Source organism: Carcharhinus amblyrhynchos, chromosome 12 (genome assembly GCF_965287045.1).
Source record: "Carcharhinus amblyrhynchos chromosome 12, sCarAmb.v2.hapA, whole genome shotgun sequence".
NCBI lineage: Eukaryota > Metazoa > Chordata > Chondrichthyes > Carcharhiniformes > Carcharhinidae > Carcharhinus > Carcharhinus amblyrhynchos.
The window spans coordinates 6811622-6829285 of record NC_137335.1 but is presented as its reverse complement, the minus strand read 5'-3'; the positions used below and the strand labels follow the sequence as shown (position 1 = coordinate 6829285).

Genomic DNA, 17664 nt, shown 5'->3' with positions numbered 1-17664 from the left:
ACAGTGGTTAGCACTGCTGCCTCTCAGTGCCAGTGACCCGGGTTCAATTCCCAGCTGGGGTCACTGTGTGGAGTTTGCATGTTCTCCCTGTGTCTGTGTGGGTTTCCTCCCACAGTCTGAAAGACATGCTGGTTAGGTGCAATGGCCGTGCTAAATTCTCCCTTAGTGTACCTGAACAGGCACCGGAGCGTGCTGATTAGGGGATTTTCACAGTAACTTCATTGCAGTGTTAATGTAAGTGTACTTGTGACACTAAAACAAACTTTAATCCAGGTTACACTTGCAGTACTGTGGGGAGATAACGGTGCCAACCTCTGGATGCAATATTAAGCCAAGGCCTCACTTAACCCTCTCAGGCAAACATAAAAGATCCCAAGGCACTATTGCAAAGAGTAGGGGTTCACCTTATATCCTGGCTAATACTTACGTCTCAAACAACATTACAAAAAGAGATTGCTGCTTGTCGTTTTCTATCTAGATTAGAACTGACCACACTTTCAAAAGCACATCAAAAATGAGACCTTCACAGAGGCCCAGATACTTCCAGTAGCCACTTGTCCCTTCAGTACAGCATCAAACTAGCTTCCTTCCACAAAGGCAACCACCAGGAAGCTTGATTTACACAGTGGGATCCTTTTTTTTTAAAAAGGATAAAATTCTCATCTTGAGCTGAAAGAGCAAGTTTACCCAACGAAGATATTGTGACCCGATGTCTGACAGAGGTCCAGTACAATGAGGCTGCTGTAAGGAGACGATACCCCGGATTAAAAAAAAACTGGACACTGCTCTCACCAACATGAATAACCTCTGGCTCCAAAACAGAAGTGGAAAATACTTTCCGGCCACATTCAAATCGAGATGTAAAAGCGAATTAATGATATTAAAATCGCTGCTGGCCTCCTCCTGCTCAGGAATTAAGCTACTCAAACCACAATCCCTTTCTTCTCATATCTGCCCTTTGTTCCCCAAATGAACTTAAAAAGTAAAAAATATTTGGGGGACATGGGTGTCGCTGGCTGGCCAGCGTTTATTGCCCATCCCTGGCTGCCTGAGGGCAGTTGAGAGTCAACCACATTGCTGTGGCTCTGGAGTCACATGTAGGCCAGACTGGGTAAGGATGGCAGATTTCCTTCTCTAAAGGGCATTTGTGAACCAGTGTGTTTTTATAACAACGGAAGATAGGATCCTGGGTTCAATTCCCGGCTCAGGTCACCGTGTGGAGTTTGGACTGTGGGACGAAACTGGAGTACCTGGAGGAAACCCACGCAGACATGAGGAGAATGTGCAAAGATGTGCAGGTTAGGTTGATTGGCTGTGCTAAGAAATTGCCCTTTAGTGTTCAGGGATGCGTAGGTTAGAGGGATTAGCGGGTATAACATATGGGGGTAGGGCCTGGGTGGGATTGTGTTCAGTGCAGACTCGATGGGCTGAAGGGCCACTTTCTGCACTGTAGGGTTCTATGGAATTAGGAGCAAAAGTAGACAAATTCGAGCCTGCTCGGTCAGTCAGTCAGACCAAGGCTGATCTCTCCCTGCTCAAATCCACCTCCCCACCTGTTCCCATATCCCTCTTCCCCTTCTTTTTAGATCTACTTCTAATCTTATCTCCTTGAAACTATTCAATGATTCAGAACTCCAGACAATAGTAGATTCTTAATTCCAGATTTTCTTTTCATTGAATTCAAATTCCACCATCTGCGGGATTCGAACCCAGAACATTTAGCTGAGTTGCTGGATTAATAGTCTAGCGATAATACCACTTGGCCACAGTAGAGGTTGTCATCCAAATGGGAGCACGCAGCGTATCATGGACTGGGCTGATGTTGGATCTAGCGGGCCTGTTGGGATAATTAGTGCCCTGTGTGAACATGTATATAATGTGCTGAAGTTGCCATTGTGAAGTTCTGGTGCGTCTGGGAGATCAGCAATGCTGAGTCTACTGGTGCTTCCTGTTGCTTGTCCTGTATTGGCATTATTTCTGGATGGCTCCATTATATTCCGTAATCCTCAGTGCAGTCAGTTTGCTTTTGCCATTGTTCTTGGTTAATATTAGCAATCCCCGCCTCTGTCTGGGTGGCCAGAACACCACTTCCTAGACTCGGAGTACTGATAAGCCAAAGAGTGCGTGATATATTTAAAAAATATATCAAATAAAAAAAAAGTGGAAACCAGAGTCACATGCAAGTATCTGTCCGAAAATGCAAAGTTTTACAAGTCTGAGGAGAAGGAAGCTTTACAGAACCTCTCCCCCACCACCACCACAAGAGTCAGTACAGGAGTCGCTTTTTGACTTAAAGCATCCCATTGATAAATGTATTAAACGCACTAGTCACTGAAGGGAGGCTGCGAGGTTAATAGAAGCAATACCTCAGCCAGCCAGCCGCGACATTCAGGTTCACGAACAGCAAGTCTGAACAAGAGGGCTGGTTACTCAGGGCAAAAATTAAATAAGCCAAGCCTGCGCATTGCTCTCAAGAACACTTTAGCCACTTCTGCCCTTCACACACACACACTTCCTCCCCATCCGCCCCCACAAGCAAGCAAGTTTCACCTCTACCTTCTCTGAACACACCTCAGAATTCAACGCGCTGAAGCCAAAGACCAATTTTCGGCTAACTAATAAAAAAAAAGGGTTACCCTACACAAAATGGCCTCCCTCGTAAATTGGCCGTTATCACGGGCAGGCGATCTTCTGTAGGAGTTGCCCTGCCCCGTGTACAGTTAAGTATCAGCGCTGATGAGAAGCCACTGAAAAGCAGCCTGACCTGTTCAGGTACGCGGCATTGCGTTATTTTCTTAGCGAATCCCAGGAAGCAAAGCCTCCCGTTTGTCGGCTCTTTCTCTCCGTTCGGTGACGGACAAGATAGCACCGTCCCGATTAGATTCAGCCGTCCAGAAGTGGCCGCTCGTTGAAACTTAAGTGACTGCATTAAAATTGAAATTTGATCCTGAGCTTTTTTTGGGCGCATACCAAGAAGTTCAGTAAGGCTTCCCCTCATTGTATTCGGTTCAAGAACATTGCAAGAGGGCCATAAAACAACACAAAAAAAGGAAAAAGAAATGTGCCCACAGACACGAGAGAAAAAAAAGATAATTTCAATAAATTTCACCTTAAAAGTCTCTCCCCACCCCCCCACCACCACCAATAACATCCAGCATCTGAGGTTGATTACCCTTCTTGGATTCAGCTCAAAAGCCAGATTCAATGCACTGACCAACAAGCCACAGATTCCCCCCCCATACCACAATTGCACATCAAAATCCACAGGATTTTGGCACCAGCATTGCCAGAAACGTTACAGCACCACTTAGTGCTGTCACTGCCTTTTGCCTCCAGATTCATTGGAAAAACTCAGCAGGTCTGGCAGCATCTGCAGGGTCAGAGTTAACGTGAAGTCCACGGGACTCTTCTGCAAACTAAAGTTTGGAGCTCTGAAGAAGAGTCATAGACTCAAAACATGTGGGGGGGGGGGCACACAGTGGTTAGCGCTGCTGCCTCAGTGCTAGGGGCCTTGGGTGGCTGTCTTGTGTGGAGTCTGCACATTGTCCCCTGCGGGTTTCCTCCAGATGCTCCAGTTTCCTACCAGACGCCAAAGATGTGCAGGTTAGGTGGAGACTGGCCATGTTCAATTGCCCCTTGGTGTCCCAAGGGGTGTAGGTTAGGGGCACTAGCAGGGTTACTGGGATAGGTCCTGTGTAAGGTGCTCTGTCGCAGAGTCATTGTAGACTTGATGGACCTGGGTTCAATTCTGGCCTTGGGTCACACTGTGTGGAGTTTGCACTTTCTCTGTGTCTGTGTGGGTTTCCTCCCACAGTCCAAAGATGTGCTAGATAGATGGCCGTGCTAGACTGACACTGGTGTCTGAGTTTATGCAGCATTTTCTGTTCTTATTTCAGATTTCCAGCATCCACAATACTTGGCTTCAACGAGTCAGATGGACTCGCGAAACGTTAACTGTTTCTCTCTCCGCGATGCTGCCAGACCTGAGATTTTTGCTGTTTCAGTTTCAGATGATTCCAGGGTTTTGCTAAACGACCTCATCACAAATCGTCAGATTTCTTTTCAGCCTCTCGCAAATAATTTAAAAGATGTTAAGATAGGAGGATTAGAGGGGACAGAGTGAGGTGGGAGTCTGGAATTCACTGTCCGTGTTGGTGGTTAAGGTGGAAATAGTCCATTCATGTTAAAAAGATACCCAACTTGCATTCTAACTGGCAAGGCCGTGGGCCAGGCACTGGAGAGAGATTAAAGAGGCTGGTTTCTTTCCTTCAGGGGCAACGCAGTAGTTAGCACTGCTGCCTCTCAGCACCCAGGAGCTGGGTTCAATTCCCAGCTTGCGTCATTGTCAATACGGAGACTGCACATTCTCCCCATGTCTGCATGGGTTTCCTCCAGGTGGATTCTTCCCACAGTCCGAAAGGCGTGCTGGTTAGTTGCATTGGTCATGCTACATTCTCCATGTACCAGAACAGGCGCCAGACTGTGGAGACTAGGGGATTATCACAGCAACTTCATGGCAGTGTTGATATAAACCTACTTGTGACACTAAAACTTTGCTCTGTTTTAGCCAGCACAGGTATGATGGGCTGAATGGCCTCCTTGTGCCGTAACTTTGTTATGGTTCTAAATTATCATTTGGTTCACCAACTGTTACCAGGACCTTGCCTTCCTATTCTCATCAACAAACAAGAATGATTCAGGCACGCGACAAAGGGGAGAACTAACACCAACTGGTCCCAAAAACAGCCCCAAAACATTAAAAAAAGGGGAAAAAAAGCAGAAAATAATCCAAGATTTATGCCATGTATTAACACAAGCCTCTGGGATAAGCTAGATATGTGTGGCAAAATTAAAGAGCCACAATTAACAGAGACAGGAATTTTGCTCCAACTGGAATATTTCAAATTGATTTCTGCTCTGCAATCTTCCTCAGCAAGGAAATCACCGCAGGTTTTCATAGAATTTTACAGCAGAGGATGTGGCCATTCAGCCCATCGCATGTGCACCAGCTCCTGGAAGAGCTACCCAGCTGGTCGCATTTTCCAACCCCCATCTCTGGGGCAGCACAGTGGTTAGCACTGCTGCCTCACAGCACCAGGGACCCGGGTTCAATTCCAGTCTCAGGTCATCGTCTGTGTGGAGTTTGCACGTTCTCTCTGCATCTGACTGGATTTCTTCCGGGTGCTCTGGTTTCCTCCCACTGTCCAGAGATGTGTGGGTTAGGTCGATTGGCCATGCTAAACTGCTCCTTAGTGCCAGGGGGGTGGGTGGGGGCGGGGGTAACTGTGGTGGGGTTAGGGGAATAGGGCCTGGGTGAGATTGTGGTCTGAACATGCTCGATGGGCCAAATGGCCTCCTCCTGCATTGTAGAGATTAGATGAATCATTCGATGATCTCTGTAGCCTTCAACAAAGCAGCAGGGAAAAGATTTCAAGTAGCACATTGACAAAACAAGCTACTTTGATGGGGTTTTAAACTAATTGCAAGGTAACAAAGCCTCTCGTCAAACAATGAGCTACAGTAGTTTACACTGTATTGTCAATAAGATTCAGGTATTTGAACTCTGCAGCCAATATACAGTACACATCCTCCTATTGTATTCAGTTGAGTTGCTATTTCACACAGCCTGGATACGGTTTTGAGTTCTTTTTTTTGCATCAGATATGGTTTTCCCTCTAACATGCAAGAGAGGGTTACATTTACCAACAAAAAGGCAGCCCTGCAAACAATAATGCCAGCACTTGGGTCAAACACTTTTGGAAAATAAACCCACAGGCGTTTGCGCCAAGTGCTTCCAACGCAGGTGTAGCTCCAGCGCACTCCAACTATTCCTCAGGGCTGGGCTGCTTCTACATTTCCTAGCAACCCATTCAACCTTCCAATCATTTAAATGAATTTACAGCCCCACACTCATTACTCGCATTATTCTGTCAAGCCCCACACACCAGAGCCAAGCTGTAAACTATTTGCAGGAAGGGGGGGGTGAAATCACCCTCACATTACATACACAACTGCTCCCTCCTGATGTTTCTGACTCCTTACTCACCTACTGTGGCACAATTTACATTTGCCACGATGGCCATCTACATGCACTCTGAATAAGTAAGCATGCAAGATGACAATGTCCAATTAGAACTCACCTTTCAACACAAAGCGGGGGGGAAGAAAGGAAGTGTCAATAGCTGTAGCCAAGGCAACGCTGCTTTTTTCCAAACCTATACCCCCAATTACGAGGAATGCGCTCCTTTGTATCAGGTCATCTGCGATACTAAACCCATGACAAGGAACTAAAATCCCCAATAGTGCCAGAATGAAAGACCCGGAGCTCGGGGTGACTACAAGAGGTCCAAGTGCAGGAGGATGCAGTTAAAACACGACATTTGGACAGGGGCTGTACCAGAGCAGACAATGCTCTCACTCCCTTCTCCACTGCAAAGAGAGTCACATAAAAACCATTCACAAATACTTCAATGAGCGCTTACTTGGCTGTTGCAACACAGTACTAGTAGAGCCTGCTAAGGTACTCGCAAAAGCCAACAAGTCAATGCAAATGTGCGCAGAACACTTTTGCAGTTCATCTTGCAGCAAACATTTCATCTTTCATTGAGGAGTGTGGAGGAGGGGGGTGGGGATGGCATACATAATCAAGATAATCTTCTCCTTTTGCAATCCACAGCTCAGCTGTCAGTCAAGAGTAACAGACCCACTCAGTGAGAAACTTTACGGAACTGCAAAACTTCTGTTGGATGTTCTTACATCTCTAACACGAGGGACATAAGAACTCTAGAGGCTGGGGTGGAACTCAACTCTTTCCCCTATTTTTTCTTTCCAAAAAAAGGGTTTAAATTTAGAGGATTCAAAAAAAAAACTGCCTGCAAATGCCAAGTTGTAAGGTTTGTATCAAGACTCCAAAATTCTGTATCACCCAGCAACCCTTTTGTTTCAAAGCCTTTCCAAAACATTGATTGCGCTAAATTTGAATAGAAAGACCTTAGCCACAGTGCAACAGGGAGCATCTATGTACTCAGAGAGATGGGGGAAAAAGTCTTTATTTAGAAGCCCAACTATTTAGCCACAAACTCAAACACAATCAGATTTTCTTCAAATACAAAAACAGGTTTAAAAGTGGAATTGCTTATCTCCAAATCTTCACAGGACAGGCACATTATATACATTACTGGCCAGTGGGGAAAAAAACTTTCCATTGTCATTGTCTCAGTCACATGGACTCTGACACAATTACTTACTAACAAAGATCCACAAGAGGCAAATTTACTTGCAAGTTCTGCCACAGCAGGTTTGTCCACTGGAAGCAAGTGCTAAGATGGTTGCAATAGCAGATGCCCATCCTACATTGCAGACTGCAGTCCGAACACAAAAGCAAACAATGCTGTAAAGGATGACAATGGTTGAACCCCATATCACAAGTTACTGGGGAGAAATAACAACAACACCTATGACCAAATAACGAACGCTTGGAGAAAAATTCACAACAAAGGCTGGAAGGAGAACTCAAAATGCTGGATCCAGAAATGAGTAGGCTTTGGATGGTGTTGCAACCACCCCATTATTGACATTCCACATTTACTCAACAGGAAAGAGGTCTGAAAGGGCTATTTCAGATGGCAATGAACACATTCTGCAAGAAATCATTCCCCTCTCCCTTCCTTCCAAACATAAAAGGCCACACTTATGGCTGAGAGAGCACTTAGAGTGGAAAAAAATGCAGTCCCTCTTGGAGAAAAAAAATCATTTCTGCTTTGCAATCAGTGGCCTCCACAGGGCTTGACCAATAAATGTCGCCAACAGAACACACACACACACAGACAGCTGCTAATGCTTTAGAAGGTACTTTAAAAAACTGCTTGAAAACAAGTGTAGAAATTGCATGGACACGAAAATTGGAAAACTATTAGAAAGTATATAAATAAACCTCAGAGTGTTGGGGAACTAATAGCAAGTCTTAAAACAAGTCTGAGTGTGTTGGGGGGGGGGGATAATAGCAAGTCTTAAAGCAAGTTTGGGGAGCTAATAGCAAAAGTCTTAAAGACTGTGTGTTGGGGAACTAATAGCAAGCCTTAAAGCAAGAGTGTTGGGGGGGGGGCTAATAGCAAGTCTTAAACGACTGTGTTGGGGAGCTAATAGCAAAAATCTTAAAGCAAGTTTTGCTGGAAAACTAATAACAAGTCTTAAAAGCAAGCTTGAGTGTGTTGGGGGGGGCTAATAACAAGTGTAAAAACAAAGTCAAGTGTTTGTAAAGAAAGGTGGCTTTACAGTGCAAGTTAGGAAGGAGGCACTAAGTGGAGTAGTGAGACACACACACACACACACACACACACAGGCAGACACGAGAAAGGCAAATCTCACAGCGCTTGCAGATCTCTCTCTGGTTCCGCAGCGTCCCCACCTCCCTGGATAACTCACCGGCCAAGCGAAGCTGAAGGGCAGAATAATGCTGCGCTCGCTGTTGCTGCTGCCCGTCCTCAGGTTAAAGGTATTACCCCCGATGACCGGGGTGGAGGAAGACCCGAAGCTGCACGGTCCGCCGGGGGAGACGCGGGACTGATACTCCTTGAGACAGACTTTGAAGAAGGTATCACATTGAGCCCGCACGCACTTGCGGTCTTGGGGGTTTCTCCTGCTCCCTTCACAGCAATTCCCATTCTGCAACTCGCCGTTAACATTCTGCATAAAGTTTATCTGCAACTCGAACTGCCCGGACGCTTGGGAAAGCTGGCAAAAAGGGAGATTGATTTCAACATTAAAAAAAAGTTAGAAAAAAAACAAAGTCTTTTAAAAAGTCTAAGTAAAAAAAAATACAGAAAGTTAAAGTTTCTCTAAAACACAAGGTAAAAAGTTTCACTAAAGTACAGAAAGTTCACTAAAATTAAAAAAAGCAAATCAGTAACATAGAAAGTTCACCAAAACTAAAACAGAAAAGAGTATTTTTGGTGAATTTTGTATTTTGCAGTTTCCAAAAAGGTTCACCAAAACTAAAATACAGAAATATTAAGTCTCACAACTACAAAAAGTAAAATACAGAAAGTTCACCAAATACAAAATCTCACAAACTAAAACATTAAAATACAGAAAGCCTCTCAAACTAAAATACAGAAAGGAAAAAGTCTCACAAACTAAAACACAGCAAAAGCATAAAATACAGAAAGTTTCAATGAAGTGCAGAAAGTTTTAAAAAGACAAGTTTCACAAACTAAAATGCAGAAAATTTTCAAAAAAAAAGCAAAAGGTTAGATTGAAAGTTTTTAAAACGCAGGGTAGATTAAAAAATACAAAACCCAAGACCGAGAAAGGGGGTTAAAAAAAAATCACAAATAAATCGTCAGTCTAACGGAGTGGAGACCCCCCCAAAAAAATCAGAAAATTTTAAAACAAGCAAATTGTTGCAAGTGTACATTTTGCAACACTAGCCCAAAAAAAACACACACACCCCAGAAAAAAAAGTTGCTGTGGTTGTTTTTTTTAAATTCCACTCTTTCTCTTACCCCGGTTGCAAAAGCATTTTTATATATATATATATATAAAAGGATCCGCACAAAAAAATCCTACCTGGGTCCGCAAGGCGATGAACCAGAGAGCAAGAGCAGCGAGGAGTGAGAGCTTACTGCAGACCATCGCTTCGCCTTGCCTGCACTTGCCTGAACTGAGCTTGGGTACGACCTCGGCCACAGCAATATAGTCCACCGATTCTCGCATGCACAACTGGAGAACCGCACACTTGCTAACTGGGGGAGAGAGAGAGAGCGAGAGAGAGAGAGAGAGGTGGTGGGGTTGGGGGGGGGGGGGAGGAGAAGGGGAGGGGGTGGTGGTGTGTGGATGTTTGAAAAGAAAGCGAATCTCGTCAATTCAAAAAAAACAACACACACAAAAAAAAAGCCTCCCCTCTCTCTCTCTCTTTCTTTCTTTTATAAATTATTCTCTTTTTATTTCACACACACACACACCCCCCCTCCCTCTCCTTCTCTTTCTCTCAAATCTCCTCCCTCTCCAAAAATAAACTCCTCCTCGGTCACATACATACACACAACAAATCAGTCCCCCCCCCCTCCTCCTCCTCCTCCTTCCTAACACACACACACACAAAAAACACCCGTCCAGTTAGTAGTGATAGTGACTGCTTAGCTATACAGAGAGAGAGACACACACAGACAGACAGACGCATGCGTTCATTAATATGTATTAGCAGGGTTGGACATTAAACGCCTCCTGGTTCTTTTTTTCCCTCCCCTTCCCAGATTTTGTTTTTTGGAAGGGGGGGGGGGGGTGGTGGTGTGTGTGGAGAAAGAGAGATAAAAGTTGGTTTGTCGGAATGATAAAATTGTATCACAGATGGGAAGGATTAAAGCGTGAAAAAAAAAGGTGCTGGACAACAACAGCAAAAAAAATTGGCAGACAGGAACAAAACTTTTCTCTTTCTCCCCCCCCCTCTCTCTTTTATTTCCCCCCAACAAACACACCCCTTGTGCAAATACACAGGGGGATTGCACATTACAGCTTGCATTGTTGCTCCCTCCCTGTGCTGTTGGAGGAACTTCTGTCCTGTTATTCTTTTTAAAGAGAGGTGGTGGTGGAGGGGAGAAGAAAGCGCAGTAGAATGAAAGTGACTTGCTGTAATCTGTTACAAGAATTTCCACACACACGCAGACAGAAGCTAGCTTGTTGCTTCCCTCCTATTGCACCTCTAGGCGTCTCCTCTCACCCATGTGGCTGCTATTTAGCCCCGCAGTTTAATGAAAGCTATTACATATTTGGTATTGCCTTGTAACCACCACCCACCCCCCCCTCCTCACGCACAAAGCTTTGCAATGATTAATGTTTTTTTGCAAGGTGCATGGGGCGAGTGGGGAGGGGGGAGAGAGGACATTTGTTGTGTGACCGCTTTTAAAACCAGCAATCTTTGCAAATTAACCCAACACGTTCAACGTGACAAATGTTTAAAAATCCCTAGTGGTGGGTGCATGTGGAAATTTGTGCAGCAGTTTTTTAAAAAAAAAATCTTATTTGGTACCAATCAATATTAATTTAATTACCAACAATAAACACGTGGCAGCTCAGTGGATATGTGTGTGTGTGTGGGGTGTGTGTTTTTGGGGGGAGGGGGGTGTTGGTACATTATAGTCGCCAATTACTGAGACCAGTAACAATTTTTTAAAAACACCCTGTTTCTACACGTTTCCACCGGATCTGGACAGACCCTGTCCTTTGCAAAGGAGATACCCAATTCGAAACTTGATTATTGGATCTTATCTGAAATGTTGTCGAGATATTGTTGATTTCTGATACATTGCATCCATTTTTTTTCCATTTAAAAATATACAAACGTTTACAGATTGCCCAATATCATTCATTCACCTCCAACTGAACATTAGTCCGGCCCTGATTTGAATTCAACCTTTTATATGCGATTTAGATTGAAGTTAGGGGAGCAATGGTCTGGTGGTATTCTCTGATGAATGAGAAACTGGTGCTACCAAATAGACCTGTTGGACTTTAACCTGGTGTTGTGAGACTTCTTACTGTGGTATTATCATAGAATACAAAGTGTAGAAGGAGGCCATTTGGCCCATCGAGTCCACACAGACCACAATCCCACCCAGACCCTCTTCCCATAACCCCCATGCATTTAAGAACATAAGAAATAGGAGCAGGAGTAGGCCATCTGGCCCTTCGAGCCTGCCCCGCCATTCAATAAGATCATGGCTGATCTGTCGTGGCTCAGTTCCACATTCCCGCCCTCTCCCCATAACCCTTAATCCCCTCTCTTATCAAAAACCCATCAACCCTCTTCTTAAAAATATTTAGCGAGGTAGCCTCCACCACTTCAACAGGCAGAGAATTCCAGAGATTCACCACCCTTTGAGTGAAGAAGTTCTTCCTCAACTCCGTTCTAAACCGCCCCCCCTTTATCTTGAGGCTGTGCCCCCTAGTCCTACTGTCCTTTCTGAGCAGGAAGAGTCTCTCCACCTCTATCCTATCCATCCCATTCATCATCTTATACGTCTCAATGAGATCTCCCCTCATTCTTCTAAACTCTAACGAGTACAAGCCTAGTTTATTCAGCCTCTCCTCATAGCTCAACCCCCTCAACTCCGGCATCAGCCTAGTAAACCTCCTCTGCACTCCCTCCAAGGCCAAAATATCCTTGCGTAAGTACGGCGCCCAAAACTGCACACAGTACTCCAGCTGCGGCCTCACCAATGCCCTATACAGCCGCAGCAAGACCTCCCTACTTTTATATCCAATCCCCCTCGCTATGAAGTCCCACTTAAGGGGCAATTTAGCATAGGCAATCAACTTAACCACCACATCTTTGTGGAGGGGGGGGGGGGACCTCTTTCGGGTCAAATCAAACGGGGGGGCGTCTGTTTCGGGTCAAGTCTTTCAGGTCGTTCTTTCGGGTCGAACCAAGTAAACAAACTCAGATTACATTCGGACAAAGAAAAAGGGTGCAGCTCCCCAAAAGGAGGGGGAACGGCCCGAACAGAAACAAAAAGTACAAAGGAAACTTAAGACACGTCAAATCAAAATGTGGTTGTCGGGGTCTATAACACACCTCAGCCCCTGCGGTGCCCAACGGGCGCGGAAGGTGTCAACTGTGCCCACGGACACCGCGTGCTCCCTCTCCAGGGACACCCGGCCGCGAGCGTAGCCGCAGGAGAGGGGCAGACAGTCGGGACGGACGCCCCCCCCCACCGATCGCCCGCTGCCTGGACCTATTGACAGCCAGTACATCTTTGGCCTCTTTTAAATTTATTTCAAACCAAATAAAACAAACTCAAGTTAAATCAGGACAAAGTAAAAAGGGGCAGTTCCCCAAAAGGAAGGGGACCTGCACATCTTTGGACTGTGGGAGGAAACAGGAGCACCCAGAGGAAACCCACGCAGACACAGGGAGGGTGTGCAAATTCCACAGAGACACTGATACATCACGTAGCCTATTAATCCTGAAACTCAGCTAATGTTCTGGAGACTGGGGTTCGAAACCTACCAGGGCAGATGGTGGAATTTGAATAAAATAAAAGAAAACCTGGAATTAAGGGTCTACTGATGACCACAAAATCATTGCCGATTGTTGGAAAAACCCATCTGGTTCACTAATGCCCTTTAGGGAAGGAAATCTGCCTTCCTTACCTGGTCTGGCCTATATGTGACTCCAGAGCCACAGCAATGTGGTTGATTCTCAACTGCACTGGGGCAATTAGGGACGGGCAATAAATGCTGGCCCAGCCAGCGACGCCCATGTCCCATAAATGAATAGAAAAAGTATTTAAGGAAGTTTCATATTAACATTGCAAAGGCACATTTTTTTTATAGGATGTGGGCATCGCTGGCAAAGGGTGGCATTTATTACTGATCCCCAATTGCCCTTGGAAAGGTGGTGGTAAGCTGCCTTCTTGAAACACCACAGCCCACCTGGAAGCCAATTCCAGCATTTTGACCCAGTGAGAGTGAAGTTTATATTTCCAAATCCGGGTGATTGGCTTGGAGGGGAACTTGCAGGTATGGGCATTCCCGCGTGTCTGCTCTCCTTGTCCTTCTCAGGGGTACAGGTGACTGGGCGGCACGGTGAGGAGCACTGCTGCCTCACGGCGCCAGGGACCCGGGTTCAATTCTGGCCTCGGGTCACTGTCTGAGTGGAGTTTGCACATTCTCCCCGTGTCTGCGTGGGTTTCCGCCGGGTGTTCTGGTTCCCTCCCACAGTCCGAAAGGTGTGCGGGTGAGGTGGATTGGTCGTGCTAAATTGCCCCTTAGGTCAGTGGCATTAGCAGGGTAATGTGTGGGGTTGTGGTAAAAGGGCCTGGGTGGGATTGTGGGCGGTGCAGACTTGATGGGCTGAATGGTCTCCTTCTGTGCTGTAGGATTCTGTGATTCTATGATCATATCTGACCTGATAATCTTCAACCCCACTTTCCCACCTTACCCCCCTAACTTTTAATTCTCTCACTGATCAAAAATCTGCTATCTCAGCCTTGAATGTACTTAATGATGATGTGGGTATGCCGGCGTTGGACTGGCGTAAACACAGTAAAAAGTCTGACAACACCAGGTTTTAATAAATAGGTTGGACTAAAACCTGGTGTTGTCAGACTTTTTACCGTACTTAATGACCCAGGGATCTGCGGTAAAGAATTCCACTACCCTCTGAGAGAAGAAATTCCTCCTCATCTCTGTCCTCAATGGGTGACCCCCTTACTCTGAGATTACTCCCCCTGATCCCAGACCCTCCCACCAGGGGAAACAACCTCCCAGCATGGAGAATAAAAGCAAAATCCTGCAGAATCCGAAACAAAAATCAAAAGTGCTGGAAAATCTCAGCAGGTCTGACGGCAACTGTGGAGATAGAATAGAGCCAACGTTTCGAGTCTGGATTTTGCGCAGATCATTCATTAGCAGCAGTGATTTTATTTCATTTTTGAACCCGGGATAGGGAGAAAAAGGGGAGAGAGAAACAAATCATGGAAACTTTAACAAAAGAGGATGGGGGAGTGGAATTAGCGACATTGTGAACACAAGGGGCTAACGCAAGTTCAACAAGTCTCCTTCTGAACAATTGTCACTCTTTTCTTCATTCATTCGTGGAACATGGGTTTGCTGACTGGCCAGCGTTTATTGCCCGTCCCTAATTGCCCCAGTGCAGTTGAGAATCAACCACATTGCTGTGGCTCTGGAGTCACATGTAAGCCAGATCGGGTAAAGACAGCAGATTTCCTTCCCTAAAGGACATTAGTGAACCAAATGAGTTTTTCCAACAATGGTTTCATGGTCATCAGTAGATCCTTAATTCCAGATTTTTTTTTCATTGAATTCAAATTCCACCATCTGCCGTGGCGGGATTCGAACCCAGGTCCCCAGAACATTAGCTGAGATTCATAATCTAGTGATAATACCACTAGGCCATTAGTTCCCCCATTCTAAGACATTCTAAGACTCCCCGATTCTAAATTCACCCTGAACGAACTCCAGCCAAACTGAGAATTCCATCGGCTAGATCTGATCCTGTATATTCCCTGCTGAGGCCATGAGGGGTGAGGCCATGGAGGGACTTGAAGACAAGAATGAGAATGTTAAACCCAACACGTTGCTTGACCCAGGGCCAAAGTGGGTCAGCGCATGACCTGCGTGATAGGCGAATGGGCATTCCCATGGATGGTAGGGTTTTTTCTGACCTCAAGTTTAGAGAGGGTAGAATGTGGGAAAGAACGGTCAAGAATACACGGGAGTAGTTGAGTCTGGAGGAAAGAAAGACCTGGGTATGGATCCCTGCGGCAGATAACCTGAGATGGGGTGCAGGTGGAAATGGTTCAATATTGGTGCGAATATGAGATTGAAAGCTTCACATTTGTCCTTTCACCCAGTGCTCTTCCAGTTTGCAAATTGTGCCTGCCAGTCCACAATCCCCCCCCCGGCCGCCACCATCCTCTCCCCCCCCGCCCCCCACCCCCCAACCATTTTAGGAAATTTGGCATGTCAGCTATGCCTCCCACTAACTTTTACAGATGTACATAGAAAGCATTCTTTCTGGTTGTATCACAGCTTGGTACGGGCTCCTGCTCTGTCCAAGACCGCAAGGAACTACAAAAGGTCGTGAATGTATCCCAATCCATCACGCAAACCAGCCTCACATCCATTGACTCTGTCTACACTTCCCACTGCCTCGGCAAAGCAGCCAGAATAATTAAAGACCCCACGCGTCCCGCATGTTCTCTCTTCCAACTTCTTCCATCAGGAAAACAATACTAAAGTCTGAAGTCACCTACCAACTGACTCAAGAACAGCTTCTTTCCTGCTTTTGAATTATACAATTATACCTTATATTAAGTTTATTTTTCTCTGCAGTCTATTTATAAATGTAACACTACATTCTGCACCCTGTCCTTTCCTTCTGCCCTATGTACTTTATGAACAGTATGTTTCATCCGTATAGCGCCCAAGAAACAATATTTTTCACTGTATCCCAATACATGAGACAATGATAAGTCAAAATCAGTGGTTGAACCACACCATCCGCCCCCTGCTCAATCCAACTTTTGAAAGTTTTCTCAAAACCTACTTAATGGTAAAAACTGGATAGCATGGACAAGTTAGGCCAAAGGGTCTGTTTCCATGACTCTATCCCTTTGTATCCAAAATTGTATTCTTTTCTTTTGTTCGTCAATGAGTTGTGGGCATCGCTGGCATGGTCAACATTTTCTGCCCATCCCTTCAGTCCCCCATCTGCAGTTTAATAGCCAACCCGCTGCCCCTGCTATGGGACATTACAATAGAACCACACACCACTAATTGAATGAAGGCTGTTGTGGACCAGCCAAAGCCCTCCCCAAGTTCTGCCACCCTCATATTTAATCGTGTTTTTCTAAATTGGTAGTGTGGGCGCTATTAACTGTGGCCTGAGGGTAGAAGCCATTTCAGTTCTCCCACAGGGTTAAGACGGGAAGAATAGGATCGAGGATGGCAGGCAACTTTTGAAAATGAATCGCGTCACTGTGAAGCAACCGGAACCAAAATCAGGAAACTGGAATGGGACTATCTGACCAAGGCAGCTTCACATTCTATGCAACACAAAACCGCACACACAAAAGCAACATGTGGAAAGCAAAGTTTCCCATTTCTCAAAGTGTTAACTTGAAGCTTCTGCCAGTTCATTTCTCACTGACCTCAGAACAGGCCAACCAGCCATTCATTACAGAACAGGAACTTGAAATGTGATTACAATGCGGTTGCGTTCCACTATCTCAGCACATATAGAATCATTGGATCCCTACAATGCAGAAGGATAACACTCAGCCCGTCTGTGCTGACAACAATCCCACCCAAGCCCTATCCCCAAAATATAACGCTATCCATTTTTTTACCCCACTAACCCTCCTGACACTAAGGTGCAACGTAACATGGCCAATCCAACTAAGCAGCCCGTCTTTGGAATGTGGGAGGAAACCGGAGGAAACTCATGCAGACACAGGGAGAATGCGCAAACTCCACACAGACAGTGACCCAAGGCCGGAATTGAGCTCGGGTCCCTTGCGCTGTGAAGCAACAATGTTAACCACTGTGCCATTGTGCTGCCTACAAGATATCTGACCAGCGAGCAGAGGTGAGCCAGCAGTGTAACACTGAATTGCCTACTCTTCATCACTCCAAGCAGGTATTGGAGTTGAATCTGAACCTCTGATAAGATCATAGAAACCCTACAGTGCGGAAGGGGGCCATTCGGCCCATCGAGCCTGCACCAGTAACAATCCCATCCAAATCCCACATATGTATCCCATTAATCCCTCGAATCTATGCATCCCGGGACGCCAAACGGGGGAGGTCGTGGTAACGTCAGTCGACTAATAATCCCGAGGCTCTGGATCTGATCCTGGGAATGTGGGGCCTGCGGAAGGCCCTGCCTCCCCCCACTCCGGTACTCTGCTTCCAGTGACCATTCCTTTGGTGCCAGCCTGCTTGTTGCCTTTCTCAGAGGGCAGCTGACCAGTGGCACAGAGGTGACACCTACCAATTAGAGCCACCTTCAACTGCCTGAGTTCCGCTCCTGGCTAATCATTGAGTCTCATGCGCTTTATGCCGTAACTAAGAAAACATAGAAACACTACAGTACACAAAGAGGCCATTTGGCCCATTGAGTCTGCACCAACCACAATCCTA

At 45.8% G+C, this 17664-nt stretch overlaps 1 protein-coding gene across 1 annotated transcript in view; it reads right to left on the bottom strand.

Annotated features, from left to right (window-relative positions):
• jag1b (jagged canonical Notch ligand 1b) overlaps positions 1-9774 on the bottom strand; it is a 65050-nt gene extending 55276 nt beyond the window's left edge. The window contains exons 1-2 of the mRNA XM_080200015.1: positions 9568-9774; positions 8425-8733 (exon numbers count right to left, since the gene is read on the bottom strand). Coding sequence (XP_080056141.1) covers positions 8425-8733; positions 9568-9714 — 456 coding nt within the window. The 5' untranslated portion in view covers positions 9715-9774. The remainder of the gene's footprint in view (positions 1-8424; positions 8734-9567) is intronic.
• Between the last annotated feature and the right edge of the window lie 7890 nt (positions 9775-17664).